This window comes from Capricornis sumatraensis, chromosome 4 (genome assembly GCF_032405125.1).
Source record: "Capricornis sumatraensis isolate serow.1 chromosome 4, serow.2, whole genome shotgun sequence".
Taxonomy (NCBI): Eukaryota; Metazoa; Chordata; class Mammalia; order Artiodactyla; family Bovidae; genus Capricornis; species Capricornis sumatraensis.
The window spans coordinates 123,900,081-123,922,222 of NC_091072.1; the positions used below are offsets into that span (position 1 = coordinate 123,900,081).

Below are 22,142 nucleotides of genomic sequence, written 5' to 3' on the forward strand. Positions count from 1 at the left end.
TCAGGGATTGAACCTGCATCTCCTGCATTGCCAGGCGGATTCTTTACTATTGAGCCTCTGGGGAATCCCAATAACTTTAACTTTGTTATGTTGGATAAGTTACTTAATCTCATACAACCTCAGCATCTTTTATTTTTACGGGTAAAATATTTGTGAGGTGTTTTGTGGGTGAAAGACATTGTCCCTCTCAAGTTACATTCAGTAGGCAAATGAACTCTTATTTTGTTTAGGATCACCTTGTGACTAGGGTCATCATATATTAATAGTCGCCAGAATGCCTCTGTTATTTGGGGTTAGATAGGATAGTAATATATAACTGCAGCTAACTGTACTAGATTGTATTCCCTGTATTATTGTACAACTTATTATTCTTTACAACTTTCCTATGAAGTAGAAACTACTCCACTTGTCCAAAATCTTCCATACAGAAAGAAGCAGAGCTGGGGATTGAAACCTGCGTGGTGTGTTCCAGAAACCATGCTGTTAGTGGCTATCTTTTCCATCCTTTTTTTGAGCAACAGCCTATTCACACTGAAAAGAAAACGTTACATGTAGTGGACTCTGACACTAATTTAATATGCTTTTTCTTTTCTGTTTCAGGTATCTGACAGCAAGCAGCAATAGAAATTTCCTGCTTACCATGAGGCCCTTCTTAAAAAGGGCCACTTTGGTCATAAGTTATGTAAGTATATATATGGTTTTGAAATATCTAATAAGAAATATTTTACTTTGACTCAGAGATATGATCCAGATTGTTTAATAGAATCAGCAATTGAGTCTAACAATATGATCTTAAGATCAAACAGTTTACATACAATAAATGTTACAAAGCCTTGGAATGTAAATATGGAAGCGTTCTAGGGATATGTGAGTTCAGTGACACCAACAACATGAACTGTACTTTGTGAGTCCTTTTTAGGATGCTGGTGCTGAGTTGTTTCTGCAACACAAAACTGGCTGTATCAATTATCCGTTCCTGTATTACAAAACACCTAAAATGTAGTGGCTTAAAACAAAACCACCATATTAGCTTCCCTAAATGCTTGAGTTTGGGTCACATCCAGCTGGCTGGTTCTTCTATATTTTTGGCTGGGGTTACTCAAGCAAGTTTGTGTAGTTATGAGTCAGAGCAGGTAACCTCTCTGTGATAACTCATCCTCTTAGGCCTCTCTCTGTGGCTACTCTCTCTAGTTGGATGGACAGGATCTTTTTACAACCTGACAACTGGATTCTGCTGCTGCTCAGTCGCTTCAGTCGTGTCCGACTCTGTGCGACCCCATAGACGGCAGCCCACCAGGCTCTGCCATCCCTGGGATTCTCCAGGCAAGAACACTGGAGTGGGTTGCCATTTCCTTCTCCAATGCATGAAAGTGAAAAGTGAAAGTGAAGTCGCTCAGTCGTGTCCGTCTCTTAGCGACCCTGCAGACTGCAGCCTACCAGGCTTCTAATATTGCAAGACCTGTGAAGTTTCCACTAGATTCTTTTGTTCAATACAAGTCACAAGACCAGATTTAAAGGAAGGGGAAGTTGACTCCACTCTTGATAGGAAGAGCAAATAGAAGGTGCATACAGAAAAGATAGAGGTTCTCGGTCCTGATCTTCAGTGACTATCACACTGGTCATATTCTTACACAGTTTAATGCTTCTATTCAAAGAAATTAGGAGATCAGTCTCTTTTGCTGTTGCTGTTTTTCATAAATTGTAAATCCAGATTTATAATAAAGTTTGATAGGAAACTTATGAAAATGTTTTTGAATTGTAATATTAACAATTAATCATATTTTAAATCAACATTAAGGCATGTTTAAGCACTGCAGATGGTGACTGCAGCCATGAAATGAAAAGACACTTGCTCCTTGGAAGAAAACCTATAACCAACCTAGACAGCATATTAGAAAGCAGAAACATTACTTTGCCAACAAAGGTCTGTCTAGTTAAAGCGATGGTTTTTCCAGTAGTCATGTGTGGATGTGACAGTTGGACTATAAAGAAAACTGAGTACCGAAGAGTTGATGCTTTTGAAGTGTGGTGTTGGAGAAGACTCTTGAGAATCCCTTGGACTGCAAAGAGATCCAACCAGGCTATCCTAAAGGAAATCAGTCCTGAATATTCATTGGAAGTACTTATGCTGAAGCTGAAACTCCAATACCTTGGCCACCTGATGAGAAGAACTGACTCAATGGAAAAGACCCTGATGCTGGGAAAGATTGAAGGCAGGAGGAGAAGGGGACGATAGAGGATGAGATGGTTGGATGGCATCACCAACTCAATGGACATGAGTTTGAGTAGGCTCTGGAAGTTAGTGAAGGACAAGGAAGCTTGGCATGCTGCAATCCATGGGGTCGCAAAGAGTTGGATACAACTGAGCAAGTGAACTGATCAGTTCAACTGAACTGAAGCAAGAAGGTGTGCAAAAACTGAATGAGATGGAGAACTTTGATTGGACAATTTCAGCAAAAGGGGCAGAAGGTTTCTCTAAAGAATGCCCCAGTATCTTTGCATAGAATAAAGACAATTCAACTTTCATTTCAGAAGTGACTTATATCTTCGTGTTGTTTGGGAATGCAAGAACTTGATAGTACTGCTGTGATGCCCTGTATTTCCTGCTATAGGGCAGTTAATTCATTTAGGCAGTTAACAGAGAGGTAGAAAGCTTTTCATAAGTCTCTTGAGTCTTAATTGCCTTCAGTTCAAAACTACCTATATGCCAAAGTAGCATATTTTGGGATGACATATTCTGTTACCTCTCAGCAGTTTAGGGAATTCATATTCTTTCAGGATACTTTTCCTGTTACTTTTATAGTTGACATTTTCCATTGCAATATCTTTAAAATTTTAAATTTAGTTTATGTGAGTGTTAATTAAAATGATTTTAAATTTCTTCTTAGGCATTATTTACTGCTGATATGCTTTCGACTGACACTATATGTTCACTTTAGATTTTTGGATTTGGGGTCACTTATATAAAAAAGCATTCATGAAATAAGTCAGTGATATTCCTTGGAGAAACTCCAGCCTTAATTCCCTCCTCATATTAATCTTTTAGCTTTTAGTGAAGCAGAGATTTCCCTCTGACTCTGACAGACAGATACAACATAATTGGTCCTACTAAAATAAGAATTATATCTAGAAGATCTGTGTGGGTGAATTATATAAACAAATGTCGTCCCTACTGAAGTGTCTTTGGCCTCTGGTTTTCTCAGCCCATCTTTGGAACGGGATAGCACCATTCAGTGATAAAATTCCATTAAGTGACACAAAAGTTGTTTTTGGGGGTTGTTGAAATAACTCTGTGTGGGTAGTCTGCTTCAGAGCATTTGAGGGTTGGAACATTTCCAAATGTGTTTATTCAGGACACAGAGGTATCTTCTACCACAGCTGAAGTTAAGTTTCATGGGGTTGTATGAGAGCAGTGGTTAAGACACAGGGCACTGGAGACCAGTGACTTGAGTCCAACTCCTAGATCCTATAATTTATTAACTGTTAGATTCTGGGCAGATTACCTTTAAGCTTCAGATTCCTCATCTTCCTATTGGACTGGTAGGCCTCAGGTGGAAGGATCTTTAAAGTAAGTCCCCTACATATGAATGAGTTCCATTCCAAGAGCATGCTCCTTAAGTCCACTTTTTTGTAAGTCCAACAAAGTTAGCCTAGGTACCCAGCTAGGTTATATAGTACTGTACAGTGATAGGTTCATACTTTTCATGCAAATAATACTTTTAAAAAACACAAAAAATAAGGGAAACACTTTTAATCTTATAGTACCTTGAAAAGTACAGTAGTACCATACAACAGCTGGCATACAGGGGCTGGCATTGAGTGAACAGGCAAGAAGAGTACTGCCTGGAGGAGGGAGAGGAGGTAGAAGATGGTACTGTACTACTGATTTTTATACAATGCTATACAGTTGTTTGTTTTAAAAGAATAAGAACCAAATATAAGTTTAGATTATCTTAGTGATTATATATTAATATTCCTAAAGAGTGGCTTCCCACATGACTTGGTAATAAAGAATCCACCTGCCAATGCAGGAGACATGGGTTCGATCCTGGGGTCAGAAAGATACCCTGGAGAAGGAAATAGCAACCTACTCTAGTGTTCTTGCCTGGAAAACCCCATGGACAGAGGAGCCTGGCAGGCTACAGTCCATGGGGTTTCAAACAATTGGACATGACTTAGCAACTAGAAAGCAACAAAAGTACACAAAAGCACAACCACTTGTGGAGGATGCACACACATGACAGTGTACACCAGACATGTGAACTAACTTATGTGATTAGACATGCAAATGCATGTTCACATCCTTGAAATTTCACAACTTGAAGGTTCTTATGTAGGGGACTTTGTTGTTGTTCAGTCACTACATCACACCCCAATCCTTGCAACCCCATGGACTGCAGCGCACCAAGCTCCTCTGTCCTTCATTTGCTGTTGGATAGCAATGGATAACACTGACAGCTGTTATTTAGTTTTGTGTGCCTTTCCCTCATCACCTTCACTGTTTTCTCTCCCCTCTACCTATTTCCATCTTTTCTACTCATCTTCAATATAGAATTTTATAAAAATGCTCACTAAAAAATGTGTTTGTAGGACAAAATATTTGTAAAGCATCTGAAAGTATTTTCCAGAAAAGCAGGGCTTATTTTCAACAAGCAACAATTTTCTCAGCAAATCTTCCTTTTTCCAAAGGTGATCATTGTTCTGTACTTTCGTCTGTGGATAATGGGAGGATCTATGCCCCTCTTTTCAGAGCAGGATAATCCAGCTTCATTTTCGCCTTACATTATTACAAGGTCAGTAGAAGTGAATTTTTTAAACTTTACTTGGTATTTTCCTGATTGTTTTAAGTAATCTTAAGTGATATATTGGCTTTGCATTTTAAGGAAAGAAAGGTTGTGTTCTAGTTAAGGTGTATGGAAAAAAGAAACCACTGTTTAGACATTTGGAAATCTTTTCAACAAATGGTGCTGTTTTATCAATATTATTATAATTTTGTCATTATTATTGTTCCATATTGGTATCAATTTTATTGAGCACTTAATAATAAATATCTATTGAGTGTCTCATAAGGCAAACATTATAGAACAAGTACTGAGAGGTGTTTAGAGGTTAACTGGACATCATAACTATTTGTAAGATTGAAATCAGTGGGAAAGTTGAAAGTAACAAATAGAAATGAGCAACAATTTTTGCTAAGATACAGTCAGTTATATATAACCATTTGTCCTTACGAGATTTAAGATAGGGGAGTAAGAAGTGATGATGACCAGTGGATTTTGCTCATTTTAATTCCTTATCCAACCTGCTGTGATATACTTCTGAGGCTCTCAGATATAATTATATTTGACAGTTTTCATAACATTTCTTGAGGATGTATTATTGCTATAATATTTGTACATTAAGGTTCAGTTGGTTTCAGTTCAGTCGCTCAGTCATGTCCAACTCTTTGCAACCCCATGAATCGCAGCACGCCAGGCCTCCCTGTCCATCACCAGCTCCTGGAGTTCACTCAGACTCATGTCCATCGAGTCAGTGATGCCATCCAGGCTTCTCATCCTCTGTCGTACACTTCTCCTCCTGCCCCCGATCCCTCCCAGCATCAAAGTCTTTTCCAATGAGTCAACTCTTCACATGAGGTGGCCAAAGTACTGGAGTTTCAGCTTCAGCATCATTCCCTCCAAGGAAATCCCAGGGCTGATCTCCTTCAGAATGGACTGGTTGGATCTCCTTGCAATCCAAGGGACTCTCAAGAGTCTTCTCCAACACCACAGTTCAAAAGCATCAATTCTTCGGTGCTCAGCTTTCTTCACAGTCCAACTCTCACATCCATACATGACTACTGGAAAAACCACAGCCTTGACTAGACGGACCTTTGGAAAAGTAATGTCCCTGCTTTTGAATATGCTATCTAGGTTGGTCATAACTTTTCTTCCAAGGAGTAAGTGTCTTTTAATTTCATGGCTACAGTCACCAACTGCAGTGATTTTAGAGCCCAGAAAAATAAAGTCTGACACTGTTTCCACTGTTTCCCCATCTATTTCCCATGAAGTGATGGGATCGGATGCCATGATCTTGATTTTCTGAATGTTCAGCTTTAAGCCAACTTTTTCACTCTCCACTTTCACTTTCATCAAGAGGCTTTTTAGTTCCTCTTCACTTCTGCCATAAACGTGGTGTCATCTGCATATCTGATGTTATTGATATTTCTCCCGGCAATCTTGATTCCAGCTTGTGCTTCTTCCAGTCCAGCGTTTCTCATGATGTACTCAGCATATAAGTTAAATAAGCAGGGTGACAATATACAGCCTTGACGTGCTCCTTTTCCTATTTAGAACGAGTCTGTTGTTCCATGTCCAGTTCTAACTATTGCTTCCTGACCTGCATGTAGGTTTCTCAAGAGGCAGGTCAGGTGGTCTGGTATTCCCATCTCTTTCAGAATTTTCCACAGTTTATTGTGATCCACACAGTCAAAAGCTTTGGCATAGTCAATAAAGCAGAAACAGATGTTTTTCTGGAACTCTCTTGATTTTCCATGATCCAGCAGATGTTGGCAATTTGATCTCTGGTTCCTCTGCCTTTTCTAAAACCAGCTTGAACATCTTGAAGTTCACAGTTCATGTATTGCTAAAGCCTGGCTTGGAGAATTTTGAGCATTACTTTACTAGCATGTGAGATGAGTGCAATTGTGCAGTAGTTTGAGCATTCTTTGGCATTGCCTTTCTTTGGGATTAGAATGAAAAGTGACCTTTTCCAGTCCTGTGGCCACTGCTGAGTTTTCCAAATTTGCTGGCATATTAAGTGCATCCCTTTCACAGCATCATCTTTCAGGATTTGAAATAGCTCAACTGGAATTCCATCACCTCCACTAGCTTTGTTCGTAGTGATGCTTTCTAAGGCCCACTTGACTTCACATTCCAGGATGTCTGGCTCTAGGTGAGTGATCACACCATCATGATTGTCTGGGTCATGAAGATCTTTTTTGTACAGTTCTGTGTATTCTTGCCACCTCTTCTTAATATCTTCTGCTTCTGAAGGTTACTGTTCTTAAATTTTCATAGTTTTTTATACTTTTTTAATATATATTAATTTTCATATTAGTAACCTACCTTCTCTTTTTTGTGTTTGCAAAGACGTACATCTTAAACCTTGACTGATAGCATATATATAGTTTAGCTTATTTGTATCTCATAGGTATAGGATTTTGTTGAATTTTATTTTTATAAGGCCAAGCAGTGATTTCTGTTTTATTTCATTTAACGTCCCTTGTTTACTTCATATGTTTTAATTGGTAAATTTCCAGTATCTTTGCATTTTATATCTTTCTTTTTTGTTCTTAGTGTTTTCTACTTTTTAAAGAATATTTTCCATTCATAAAAGATACCTTCCAATTTGATTGATCCTTTTTTATAGTAAATATTGTGTTACAATTGCTTTCATTACTTGCAATATCTATTTGTATTAAAAAATCTTGAATATGCTTCAGAAACCATATGGTATACAGCCTTGAGTGTTGATTTAACCCTTTGAGGTAATCTGCTGCTGCTGCTGCTAAGTCGCTTCAGTCGTGTCTGACTCTGTGTGATCCCATAGATGGCAGCCACTAGGCTCCTGTCCCTGGAATTCTCTGTCCCTGGGATTCTCCAGGCAAGAATACTGGAGTGGGTTGCCATTTCCTTCTCCAATGCATGAAAGTGAAAAGTGAAAATGAAGTCGCTCAGTCGTGCCTTACTCTTAGCGACCCCATGGACCACAGCCTACCAGGCTCCTCCATCCATGGGATTCCCAGGCAAGAGTACTGGAGTGGGGTGCCATTGCCTTCTTCGTTGAGGTAATCTAGAGGCTTATCAATTGTTGTTTATGTTTTATATTTTTCAAAAAATTATTTAATTAGTCCATTTACTAAGCTTGACATCTCTAACCCAGATTTTTATTAATATTGCAAGCTACTTGTCCTTTTTTAGGTTTCTCTCATTGGCTTTCAACATCTCCAGAGTTCCTTCCTTGTCTGGGTATTTTTAGCTCATTATTAAAATGTTTCAGGTTCTGCAGCTCCTTCAGTAGCTATTTACTGCCTTTAAGAGAAAAAAGCAACTTTGCCAGATCCTGTTCTTGCTTATGGCTCCGTTTATTTCCCTTAGCCCTCTATTGGTCTCCCTCCAGGCTTTCTTGTCTGATGAATTTAAGTGGTCATTCTTTATAGTTGGATGTAGCCTATTCATCTGGAGACTGAGCATACCAGTGTCCAAAAGCCAAGCCTCTCGAAGGAGATAGACAGACGAGAACTAGAAAAGATTGCTGTTAACTACCAACCAATCATTTCATTTGTAGCTCTCTCGTCAGCAAACACATGCCTGCCCCACAGTCCTTGGTGTCTGGACAAGGTGCCTTTGGTCTCTGCCTCAATTGTCCTCCTGTCTATACCATCTTAGCCGCCAGAGTAGTCAGGTTGCATTTTTATTCCTGCCAGTGGTAAAAAAAAAAAAAGAAAATTTTTTGGTGGAACCTCTGGCAGATTTAGGACCTTGGAGGCTGTCATTCACTAGATTCTGCCTTTCGCTTGCAGGGTATTTACATATGTTTTCTGAGGCAGCTGATATACCTTTCATCCAGGACTTTCTGTCTGTGAATCCATCTGAGTTTATCTAAGTTTATCTCAGTCACTCAGCTGTGTCCAACCCTTTGTGACCCCACAGACCTGTCAGGCTCCTCTGTTCTTAGAATTTTTCAGGCAGGAATACTGGAGTGGGTTGCCATTTCCTACTCCTGAGGATCTTCTCAGTGTCTCCTGGATTGAAGGCAGGTTCTTTCCCATTGACCACTGGGGAAGCCGAGTGACTCCTCAGGCGGTTCAGTCAGTATAAAGTATAAAGCGATAGAACAGAATGTCCCAACACCTTTATGTTATTTATCTTAAAACAAACAAACACACACATATCTTTTAGTTCTTGTGTTTCATACTTAAAATACTCTGAGACATTTCGATGATAGTTGCTATAAATGGCCTTTCACGTTCCTCTAAGGTAGCTGTATTATAACTGATTCTTTTGAACATCCAGAAAATTGTCTTTAATATCTTTGCTGAGTAAAGTTTGCATACTGCTTGCATAACTGTTTGACTTCTAGTACAATAAGGATTTTAAACTGGCTTATCTTAGTCTGTTTCCAGTTCTCTTTTTTTTCTCCCTCTTCTCATCAGCTGTACAATTTAGCTATGACTTGGCTGGCTTTGTGAGTCTGTCTTTACCAATTAGAGGATTGTCAGTCAGCTAAGTCTCATTAATCCTTTACCTCTTTTAGTGGATTTGTTAACTGAATAACTTTTATAGCATCTTTGCTTCCATCTTGCAAGGATGAAAGTGAAAACTGAAAGTGAAGTCATTCAGTCGTGTCCAACTCTTTGTGACCCCATGGACTGTAGTTCCTCAGACTCCTCTGTCCATGGGATTTTCCAGGTGAGCATACTAGAATAGGTTGCCATTTCCTTCTCCAGGGGATCTTCCCAACCTAGGGATTGAACTCGGGTCAGGAAGATCCCCTGGAGAAGGGGATTTTAATAACTTTATTATCAGCTGAGAATTTTCAAACTTGGTTTCTCATCCCTTAATAATTGTTGAAGTTAATGATTACAGATAGTTTCTAAAGTATCCTAAAAGCTTTTAAGGGTTGCTTGGTCAACTCTTTGTTTTTTGGTTTCTTTTAAATGACTTCTTGTGACTTAAGTTACGAGATTCCTTCTCTTTTAGATGATCTATTTCCATGTATTAGCTAAGAGGAAATACCTGCCATTTCTGCCTAACAAAACTGAGATTCAAAATCATGGTATACTCTTGCGAAACCTGTGTTAAGAAAAAGTATCTAAGACTTGGAAAAGCAAAGCGTGACTGTGGCATTCACTGTGATGCAGAGCATTGGCTAACAAACCTAGAGGAATCCAGCTTTGGTTGACTTGCTACTTACATTCACTGTATTTTACAACCCTGTTCACTTAGAATTTTGTGTATAGAAATCTGACAGGTGTGATTATTTCTTTTCTCTCTAGTAGAAAATAAAATTTCAAATATTAGTTTTATTCTTTGCATATAATTTGTCAGTCTTATTACTTTTTACTTTTTAATGAACTGTGAAAACTTTCTGAAATTTACTTTAATAGATACATATATATTTATGTTTCTGGAGTTCAGTTCAGTTCAGTCTGACTCAGTTCAGATCAACTAGCTCAGTTGTGTCTGACTCTGTGACCCCATGGACTGCAGCAGACTAGGCTTCCATGTACATCACCAACTCCTGGAGCTTGCTCAAAACATGTCCATTGAATTGGTGATGCCACCCAACCATCTCATCCTCTGTTGTCCCCTTGTCCTCCTGCCTTCAATCTTTCCCAGCATCAGGGTCTTTTCCAGTGAATCAGTTCTTCATATCAGGTAGCCAAAGTATTGGAGCTTCAGCTTCACCATAGGTCCTTCCAATGAATATTCAGGACTGTATTCCTTATATAAACTAAATTTATATCTGTATTTAAAAATAGCTTTATTGAGATATCATTTATATGCCATATAATTCATCTATCTCCAGTGTACAGTTTGGTCATTCTCCGTATACTTACAAAGTTTAGTGCATTCATCACCACAATCAAATTTAAAGCATCTGCCCAGAAAGAAACCTCATATCCATTAGCAGCCACTTCCCATTTCAGTCCAGTCCCCAACCCTAGGCAACCACTGATCTATTTTTATCTCTATAGAATTATCTCTGTAGAGTTACTTATTCTGGACATGAACCAGTGAAACTATATGAAATGTGATCTTACGTGACAGACTTCTTTTACCTAGGAAAACGTGTTGAAGATTCATCATGTTATAGCATACATAGATAAGCATTTTTTTTTTTAATTCCACAGTAGTATGCCATTTCATGGATATATCACTTTCTATTTGCTCATTCATCTGTTGATGGACATTTGGGTTGTTTCTACTTTTTGGCTGTTACATATGCTGCTGCTATGAACATTCATGCACAAGTTTTTGTTTGAATATAAGGTTTCATTTCCCTTACATATGTAGCTAGGAATGTAATTGCCAGATCATATATATTAACACTGTATTTTACTTTCTGAAGTACTGTGATACTGTTTACCAAAACAATCTCTACCAGTAGTATATGAGCATTCTGGTTTCTCTACATCCTCTTCAACACTTGTCTTTTGACACTCTTTTTGTTGTTAATTTGATTATAGCCCTACAGGTGGTATGAAATGGCATCTTATTGTGGTTTTGATTTGCATTTCCCTAGTGAGAGTAACGTAGACAACCTTTATATGTGCATGTTAGCCATTTCTATATCTTCTTTGGAGAAATGTCTATTCAGATCCTTTTACCAGTTTTTAATAGGGTTATTTGTCTTTTTGTTATTGAGTTATGATAGTCTTTATGTATTCTAAATGTGATATTTATATAGTCTATGTATATGATTTATAAACATTTTTTACCTTTCTGTGGGTTGTTGTATCACTTTCTTGATGACAAAAGATTTTAACTTTGAAGCAGACACACACACACAAAAAAATGCTTTGAAGCACGAAAGATTTTTAACTTTGATGAAATCCAATTTATCCATTTTTTGGTGGTTGTTCCTTATGCTTTTGCTGTTATATCTAAGAAGGTTTTTGCCTAACTCAAATTCTTTTTTAAATTGGCTTTGTTAAGTGTCTGATTCCCTAATTAATACATTATGTAAATTTTTAGTCTTCACTGTGCGTTTGTGCAGGATTACGTTTTTAATATTTTATTTATTTTTATAATATAAATTTATTTATTTTAATTGGAGGCTAATTACTTTACAATATTGTATTGGTTTTGCTATACATTGACATGAATCCACCACAGGAGTACATGTGTTCCCCAGCCCCAAGCATCCTGTATCCTGCAACGAACCTAGACTGGCAATTCATTTCTTATATGATATTATACATGTTTCAATGCCATTCTCCCAAATCATCCCACCCTCTCCTTCTCCCACAGAGTCCAAAAGACTGTTCTATACATCTGTAGATCTTTTGCTGTCTTGCATACAGGGTTATCATTCAGTTCAGTTCAGTTCAGTCACTTAGTCATGTCCGACTCTTTGCGACCCCATGAATCGCAGTATGCTAGGCCTCCCTGTCCATCACCAACTCCCGGAGTTCACCCAGACTTGCATCCATAGAGTCAGCGATGCCATCCAGCCATCTCATCCTCGGTCATCCCCTTCTCCTCCTGCCCCCAATCCCTCCCAGCATCAGAGTCTTTTCCAATGAGTCAATTCTTCACACGAGGTGGCCAAAGTACTGAAGTTTCAGCTTTAGCATCATTCCTTCCAAAGAAATCCCAGGGTTGATCTCCTTCAGAATGGACTGGTTGGATCTCCTTGAAGTCCAAGGGACTCTCAAGAGTCTTCTCCAACACCATAGTTCAAAAGCATCAATTCTTCGGCACTCAGCCTTCTTCACAGTCCAACTCTCACAGCCATACATGACTACTGGAAAAACCATAGCCTTGACTAGACGGACCTTAGTCGGCAAAGTAATGTCTCTGCTTTTGAATATGCTATCTAGGTTGGTCATAACTTTTCTTCCAAGGAGTAAGCGTCTTTTAATTTCATGGCTGCAATCACCATCTGCAGTGATTTTGGAGCCCCCCCAAAAATAAAGTCTGACACTGTTTCCACTGTTTCCCCATCTATTTCCCATGAAGTGATGGGACCAGATGCCATGATCTTCGTTTTCTGAATGTTGAGCTTTAAGCCAACTTTTTCACTCTCCTCTTTCACTTTCATCAAGAGGCTTTTTAGTTCTTCTTCACTCTCTGCCATACCATCTTTCTAAATTTCATATATGTGCATTAGTATACTGCATTGGTATTTTTCTTTCTGGCTTACTTCACTCTGTATAATAGGCTCCAGTTTCATCCACCTCCTTAGAACTGATTCAAATGTATTCTTTTTAATGGCTGAGTAATACTCCATTTTGTATTTGTACCACAGCTTTCTTATCCATTCATCTGCTGATGGACATCTAGGTTGCTTCCATGTCCTGGCTATTACAAACAGTGCTGCGATGAACATTGGGATACACGTGTCTCTTTCAATTCTAGTTTCCTCAGTGTGTATGCCCAGAAGTGGGATTGCTGGGTTGTATGGCAGTTCTATTAGGAGTTTTTTAAGGAATCTCCACACTGTTCTCCATAGTGGCTGTGCTAGTTTGCATTCCTGCCAACAGTGTAAGAGGGTTCCCTTTTTTGCACACCCTCTCCAGCATTTATTGCTTGTAGACTTTTGGATAGCAGCCATTCTGACTGGTGTGAAATGGTACCTCATTGTGGTTTTGATTTGCATTTCTTCTTTGGAAGGAATGATGCTAAAGCTGAAACTCCGGTACTTTGGCCACCTCATGCAAAGAGTTGACTCATTGGAAAAGACTTTGATGCTGGGAGAGATTGAGGGCAGGAGAAGAAGGGGATGACCGAGGATGAGATGGCTGGATGGCATCACGGACTCAATGGACGCGAGTCTGGGTGAACTCCGGGAGTTGGTGATGGACAGGGAGGCCTGGCGTGCTGCAATTCATGGGGTTGCAAAGAGTCGGACACAACTGAGTGACTGAACTGAACTGATAATAAATAATGTTGAGCATCTTTTCATATGTTTGTTAGCCATCTGTATGTCTTCTTTGAAGAAATGTCTGTTTAGTTCTTTGGCCCATTTTTTGATTGGGTCATTTATTTTTCCGGAATTGAGTTGCAGGAGTTGCTTGTATATTTTTGAGATTATTCTTTGTCAGTTGCTTCATTTGCTATTATTTTCTCCCATTCTGAAGGCTGTCTTTTCACCTTGCTTATGATACAGTTTATGTTAACAGCAGTTCAGAGGTCATTTAGAATTTGGCTTTATGTTTTTGACTTTTGGGTGTATCCAGCCAACAAGATAGATCCATACAGAATGGAGACATCATCGTTATTTACCATATGCTGCCAACAAACCCTTAATCTTTTTCCTTTTCATTTTATCCCATGCATTCAGACTGTTTGGGGATCATATTACCTGTCAGGAATTCTGTGATTGATCAATGACTTTTCCAGTCAGTCTGTTGAGATTGTGTGGATCAGCTAAATGACATGACGTTGAATTGTACATGTTTCTGCTTTTGACTTGAGAAGAAAAATATCATTATAAGTTGAAGAACAGGGAGAATATTGTATTTTGATTGCCCAACTTTCTCTTGACAAGCAAGTTTAAGAAAATTTTGGCCTCCCATCCCATGTGGAATTTCGGTTGTAACAAGAGCTAGAAGTTTTCACCAGAGGTAGAAGGAAGTGAATGGAGACAAAAGACTTGAACTAAAACAGAGACAATGGAACAGGTTAGCGATTTGGTACACCTGAGATTAAAAAATTTTGAAATTGGGTTTGAATGCAGAAAGGGGCTAAAGCCCAGGATTGCAAGTGAGTTTAGAGTAGAAGTCCCAAATTAAAGATTAAACCAAGAACAAGTGTGTGTGGGGAGAGGTGGAGGGTGGGACTGAGGGCCACAGTGATTACGTAGATCTATGGTGTCTACTACTAGAGCCGCATGAGGCTACCAGCTAGTCTGAATTGAGATATGCTTTAAATATAAATCAAATGTGCACAAGATTTTGAAGGCAAAATCCTGTAAGAATGATAAGATGCAGAACATCTCATTAATAGTTTTATATTGACTATATCCCATTAAATATATACATGTTGAAGTGATATTTTGAGTATATTCTTGAAACAAAATATACTATTAAATTAATTTGGCATATCAATTTCTTCTTTTTATCATAGCTAATAAAACATTGAAAATACACACACTTTATTATATTTCTATTGGATAGCACTAGCCTAGAACAAGCGCTGTGGTTCTTGGCCTAGCTCTTAAAAGGACGGATAAGCTGGTGAGTGGAGTTAGACACAGCCTACTCTGCAGCCTTTCTCTGCCTCTGATTTGTCTGTTTTTCTCTAATCTGCCAACATCTGTTTTACTCAGCTGATTCTGAGTTGTAGAGATTTTGCACTCTGCCTTTTGGTGTCAAGACTGACTTAGTGCCATCTGAAAAAGAAGTCCTTTAGGGACCAAGACTGTGGATGCTTATGTCGCTTCTTATAATACCACCCAAATTTATGCCCTGGTTACAACTGTCCTGGGCTTTATGATTTTACTCCGGACAGCTTGCCAAACCTGCATGCGTCTCAAAAACACTTGTGAATCATGTTGAAACATCAGTGCTCAGGTCTGGTACCCGAAGATTCTGCTTCTGTGGTTATGGTGGACTCACATTTGAGGAGTGATGGAGTAGGTCTCTGAGCAGCTTGTTCTGTCAGAGAATTGTCATTTAGCACAGGATTTACTCATATGTTTATATGTGTCTCTTTAGAAATGTGGTGCTTTGACTTTCAATTTTGTGACTTGACACCCTTTTATAAATCTTGGATTAAAAATAAAAACAAAAGCCTGAGTTAAGTAAAGCTTCTGCATTGGGCTACAGCCTGCAGAAGAGATAATGTTATTTTTACTATTAAGGCACCTGCCTGCTGCCTAGTAACAGGTTTTCTATTTTACTTGATTCAAAGAAGACAGAACATAAAGCAGTATATCCTTAACCAAAGAACTATGGCCTTTCTAATATTGAAAATAGTTGTCTTTCAAATCCAGGAAACAGATAAAATTGGATTTTTCAGTGAATTTAAGGCCTCCTATCGGCATCATGTTTTTTTCATGAGATGTGATTCTGGATAAGCAGGTGAAATATATCCATTTAGGTGGGTAGACCTGTTTCTGCAGCTTGGCTACACAAGAAAAAGCATGCATTATTTTGTAGGAAGACATTAAGATATGAAATAATGAAATTAAGATATAAGTCAATATTATCCTTCAAAAGAAGCTTTTTTTTCTGTCTCCATTTTTAGTTGGTAATTTCAAACAGGCATGAAACCTTAGGTTTTGATAGTTACAGCCTTAGTGCATATGCCTTACAATGTTTATAGTCCTTTAAGTCCCTAACATGGAGACTAATAATAAACTCTGAACAAGTGAAATTTTAAGTTATTTTTAAAAACAAAATGACTGTGTGCTTAAAGAGAGGTAGGCAAAAGGCGTTGCTCTGTTCTTGCTTCAGCAACTAGCCGTGTCTCCATACATGAAATGAAACTGAAGTTATTCTGATTTTTAAAACAATAATTGCTGAACTAGAATGAATATCAGAATCACCCTGGGAAGTATGCTAAAAATAAGACTTTCTGCTTCAGGTTCCAGAAATTGTTTGAATAGGTATAACATTGGGTGAGATAATTCTGTGTTTGATCAGCACCTTTGTGGTGGTGGTGGGGTGAGGTGTTACTCTTGAAATCTTCAGGTATGAACTGTGTCCTCTGTAACTAAAGAGCTCTCTACAAGCTGGGTGTTGTCCCATCATATATTTTGTATTATGTTATTAGAAAAATAGCTTGGAGATGAAAGAGATGATCAAAGTCACTGAGTGTAGTTTCCCCAACTGAAATGACACTGTGTAATAGTAATTCCTCTAATTTGTCTTGGACCCTGGGAATGAAGGGGAGAGAAACAAGGAAGAGGAAAGAGGAGGGAGTCAGAAGGGGAGCCTGTGGAAGTGGGAAATTTTACCTGTGGACTAGGGAGTGGGGTTGAAAATGCTGGATCACTTGTTGACACTTTCCTGCTTCAAGAAAAAACACAATCCTTTAAATTTACTTATTGTGTTTACATTATAATATTAAATCCATGAGAAGCTGATAAAAATTAGAGATGAATCTTTTGTTTTTTACTAACAATGGAACATAAAAGCAAAAATTGCTTTTCATAATGAATAAAATGCCAAAGCCGAGCTTTTAAATTATGGATCCTGTTTCTTGCTGTGTGATGCTTTGACAAACATTTCCATCAGTTCAGGCATCTGTTTGCTGTGCTATAGAGAAGACTGCATGCTGGTTTAAGTTTGTCAGCCCTGCTTCGACTAAAATCTAATGGCTTGGGTTTTTTGGTATACCAACTCAGGTTCTTCCAGGTGGCACTGTCCAAGGAACAAGTCAGAATCTCAGACAGGTGTTTCTCCATGAAATGCCAGTATTTGACAATCATGTTTCCATTCAGTTTTCTGCATTGTACTTAGGCCAGAAAACCCTGCCTAGTATGCAGGGTCTCCAAAGGGTCTCCTGCAGTGAACTGGACAATTGTTTGAATAGGTATAACATTGGCTATTTCCCTTGCTGCAAGAATGAGGGTAACACTCACCTCACAGAGAATGAGTTGGGATCAGATAATCCTTATATGTAAGCACTAGAAAATGCTGTACATGCTTAAAGTATGTTCAGTGTAATTGGATTTAGTTCATTAGTAAACCACCAGGATTCTGTGTGGAATATGGAACCTGCACCTGATGTAAGATCAGCAGCTCATGTTCAGGCTGTTTAACCTGCTGTTTACGCCTGTGCTCAATGAGAAGAAGTATGTTGGGTCTGAAATAAAGATGTTAAATGCTTTATAGAGAGAAACAGACTCTAGATAAGAAATTAAGCCAGTATTTATTTTGCAGAAGGAATTACTTAATTTTTTGCAGATAAATGAGTAAGAAATTGTTACTGACAGCCTTGGATGTTGAAATTGATGTTTTCTGCTCTGAGGAGACTGTCTCTGTTAATAAGATAATTGTATTAATGGTGCATTAAAAAGATCAAGGAGACTTAATGACATTTCAGATTCACTTTATATAGTTTGTCATGTAACAGGAGTTCTCATCTGAACTATATTTATCACAGTTCAGTTCAGTTCAGTCACTGAGTCGTGTCCGACTCTTTGCAACCCCATGAATCACAGCACGCCAGGCCTCCCTGTCCATCACCAACTCCCGGAGTTCACTCAGACTCACGTCCATCGAGTCCGTGATGCCATCCAGCCATCTCATCCTCGGTTGTCCCCTTCTCCTCCTGCCCCCAATGCCTCCCAGCATCAGAGTCTTTTCCAATGAGTCAACTCTTCGCACAGGGTGGTCAAAGTACTGGAGTTTCAGCTTTAGCATCATTCCTTCCAAAGAAATCCCAGGGTTGATCTCCTTTAAAATGGACTGGTTGGATCTCCTTGCTGTCCAAGGGACTCTCAAGAGTCTTCTCCAACACCACAGTTCAAAAGCATCAGTTCTTCAGTGCTCAGCTTTCTTCACAGTCCAACTCTCACATCCATACATGACCACAGGAAAAACCATAGCCTTAACTAGACGGACCTTAGTCGGCAAAGTAATGTCTCTGCTTTTGAATATAGTATCTAGGTTGGTCATAACTTTTCTTCCAAGGAGTAAGCATCTTTTAATTTCATGGCTGCAGTCACCATCTGCAGTGATTTTGGAGCCCCAAAAAATAAAGTCTGACACTGTTTCCACTGTTTCCCCATCTATTTCCCATGAAGTGATGGGACCGGATGCCATGATCTTCGTTTTCTGAATATTGAGCTTTAAGCCAACTTTTTTGCTCTCCTCTTTCACTTTCATCAAGAGACTTTTTAGCTCCTCTTCACTTTCTGCCATAAGGGTGGTGTCATCTGCATATCTGAGGTTATTGATATTTCTCCCAGCAATCTTGATTCCAGCTTGTGTTTCTTCCAGTCCAGCGTTTCTCATGATGTACTCAGCATATAAGTTAAATAATCAGGGTGACAATATACAGCCTTCACATACTCCTTTTCCTATTTGGAAGCAGTCTGTTGTTCCACGTCCAGTTCTAACTGTTGCTTCCTGACTTGCATACAGATTTCTCAAGAGGCAGGTCAGGTGGTCTGGTATTCCCATCTCTTTCAGAATTTTCCACAGTTTCTTGCGATCCACACAGTCAAAGGCTTTGGCATAGTCAATAAAGCAGAAATAGATGTTTTTCTGGAACTCTCTTGCTTTTTCCATGATCCAGCGGATATTGGCAATTTGACCTCTGGTTCCTCTGCCTTAATGCAAAATAATAAAAAGTAATCCTAGCCTAGTTTTATGATGATGCTATGTGACATATGAGGGGAGTGAGTGCCTTTACTCAGATTCTTCTCACTCCTGGATGGTGTCCCAGGATCCAGCTTTGCCCAAGATGCTAAGGGGCCCACACGAAGGTGGAATCTTCAGTCTGTGCCCTTTAGCTATAAGCCTGGACATCTAGAAGCCTAGCAGGTATAGTTGCCTCAGGTCAAAATAAAATAATCAAATTTAAATATTTTTAGAGTTTTAGGCATTATTTTACTATCAGACTAATTTCTTAAGACCTATTTCTTTAAAGAGCTGGGTGCTGGGGAGATAACTATCAATAAGACTCAGCTCTGTCCCTGAGAAGCTTTTGTTTCAGTGGAAAATCAGGCATGTTAACAGGAAGTTACAGGAGATGTGTATGCCCTGAGGCTGCAGGCATTCACCTAGGGGACTCCAGCCTGGCCCTGGGAAGGGTCAGTGACAGGGAACACTTATCAGAAGTGACATCCTCACTGGGACCTGAAGGATCAGGAGTTAGAGTTCAGCCAACCTGTGAGAGTTGATTCCAAGAGATGAGGTGACCCAATCAGGAGCCGGTCTCAGGACTTTGAAACCTAAGAGTAAGGCGATTGGCCACAAAGACTGAAGTAACAGATGCGTGAAGGCAAGAGGACGAGAGCTGGGCAACCCTGATGGCCACACCCAGCCTCAGTTATGAGAAGCATGAATGAGGAGCCCAGGGGCAGAGCGAGGAGCTGGAGCAAAGACTGAGAGAAGCAGGGCAGCCAAGAAGAAGGCCTGGTGCCTAGAGAGGAGCCTACCTTGTAACCACTTGGTTCTGGTTCCTAAGAAGTCTGGCTTTATTCTTAATTTCTGATCTTTTGATTCTTACAAGGATTGTCTAGCACTTTCTACTCTGTTGACACCAAGGAGCTAGGAGATGAGGGCCATAGACAAGCTTCTACTCCAGTCATTCAGCTGGGCTTGCCTTGTGACTTTCTGTCCCAGCCCTGTGTGTGGGGGGTCAGGACATGCTTCTGGTCACCCCATCCTTATCTATAGATGGTTTTCCTTGATTTTCTTTTCTTTTGTGTCATCTGTTTTTGTTCCACATCACCCATGATAATGTTCATCCCTGTTGCATCTATTGTCATTGCTGGATGGATTTCCATTCAATGAATTTATAGCAATATAGGTATTGATTTTATTGTGGATGGACATCAGTTTGAAACTGTTAATATATACACATGCACACACATCATGGGATATTACTCAGTCATAAAAAAGAATGAAATAATGCCATTTGCAACAAGATGGATGGACCTAGAGATTATCATACTAAAGTGAAGTAAGACAGACAGAGAAGGACAAGTATCATATGATACCACTATGTGTAAAATCTAAAAAATAAATGATGCAAATGAACTTATTATAAAATAGAAATAGAGGCACAGACATAGCAAAGAAACATGGTTACCAAAGGGGAAAGGAAAGAAGGGATAAATTAGGAATTTGGGATTAACAGATATACACTATTATATATAAAATAGATAGACAACCAAGACCCACTGTATTGCACAGAGAATTATATATACTTGTAATAAACCATCATGAAAGAATCTGAGAAAGAATATATATACACATAGTATATGTATGTGTAAATATATATACATCAAATCAGTTTGATGTACACCTGAAATGTAAATCAACTATACTTCAATAAAATTTAAAAATAATAATAGTACTGCTGTGAACAATGTTGTAAATGTCTTTTTCTTAAAATATATGTATATCACTGTTGGAATAAACTTAGGAGTAGAAATGCTGGATCCTAAAGTAGGCATTTATTTTACTTTCATGAAACTGCCTGAACTTCTCCAACGTGGTTTAACCAATTCACAGTAGTGTTTCAAAGTCCCAATTTTCCCACATCCCCACCAACACTCAACATAAGTATTTTTCCTAATATTTTTCATTTTAGCAGAGGCAGTTTATCATTTTTATATTACTCATTTTAATCCTATACTCTAGTTTACTCACGGGCTTCCTTGATGGCTCAGATGGGAAAGAATCTGCCTGCAATGCAGGAGACCTGGTTTTGATCCCTGGGTTGGGAAGATCCCCTGGAGAAGGGAATAGCTATCCACTTCAGTATTCTTGCCTGGAGAATTCCATGGACAGAGGAGCCTGATGGGCTACAGTCCATGGGGTCCCAAAGAGTTGGACATGCCTGAACACCTAACACTTTCTGCTGCTGCTGCTGCTAAGTCACTTCAGTCGTGTCCAATCTGTGCAACCCCATAGACAGTAGCCCACCAGGCTCCCCCGTCCCTAGGGTTCCCCAGGCAAGAACACTGAAGTGGGTTGCCATTTCCTTCTCCAATGCATGAAAGTGAAAAGTGAAAGTGAAGTCGCTCAGTCGTGTCCGTCTCTTCGCGACCCCATGGACTGCAGCCTACCAGGCTCCTCCGCCCATGGGATTTCCCAAGCAAGAGTACTGTAACACTTTCTAGTTCACCCATATTTTTAACTGTCCTCAGAAAGTCATATTCATTTACAATTTGAAACCATTTTTATTTGTGGTCCTGCATGGATTCTCTGTCTACTGTCTGTCCATCTATTTAAATTCTGCATGGATTATAGGAGGGCATTCCTTAATCCTCTGTTTTTCATTACATTTCTTAGAGCTCCATTGAAATTTGGTGTCTGTATTTCACTATTTCCCAACCATGTAATGTGTACATGTCTTCTCACCAATGATGCTGTCCATGTGGAGGACAAGGGCTAGCTCTGATTACCCTTCAGTACTGCTAAAAATGCCCAGAGTAATTATTCAACATTTATTGAATTCGCTTGAGGATCTCCTATTCATTGAGAACTTAGTTCAGGAAATGGCTTTCTTTGGCTCATCCTGGAGAAGGTTATAAGCAGGAAAAGATGCTAATGATGGTAATAAGCAGATTTGGCCTACAAAGGCCTGTCGTTATTTCTCCAGAGTGAAACTGTGGAGACCTTTTTGAAGCATCAGTGGAACAGAGGAATTATGAAGATGAAAAGGACAGTCTGGGGAGGGGTAGGACAGATCACCAAAATCTGGCGGGCAGAGGCAGAGTCAGAGGAAGATGGGGTACTACATTGT

At 39.2% G+C, this 22,142-nt stretch overlaps 1 protein-coding gene across 1 annotated transcript in view; it reads left to right on the forward strand.

Moving 5' to 3' along the window:
• Positions 1-22,142, forward strand: part of TMTC1 (transmembrane O-mannosyltransferase targeting cadherins 1) — a 313,576-nt gene that overhangs the window by 138,940 nt on the left and 152,494 nt on the right. Inside the window, exons 6-7 of the mRNA XM_068971048.1 lie at positions 601-682; positions 4,690-4,793. Coding sequence (XP_068827149.1) covers positions 601-682; positions 4,690-4,793 — 186 coding nt within the window. The remainder of the gene's footprint in view (positions 1-600; positions 683-4,689; positions 4,794-22,142) is intronic.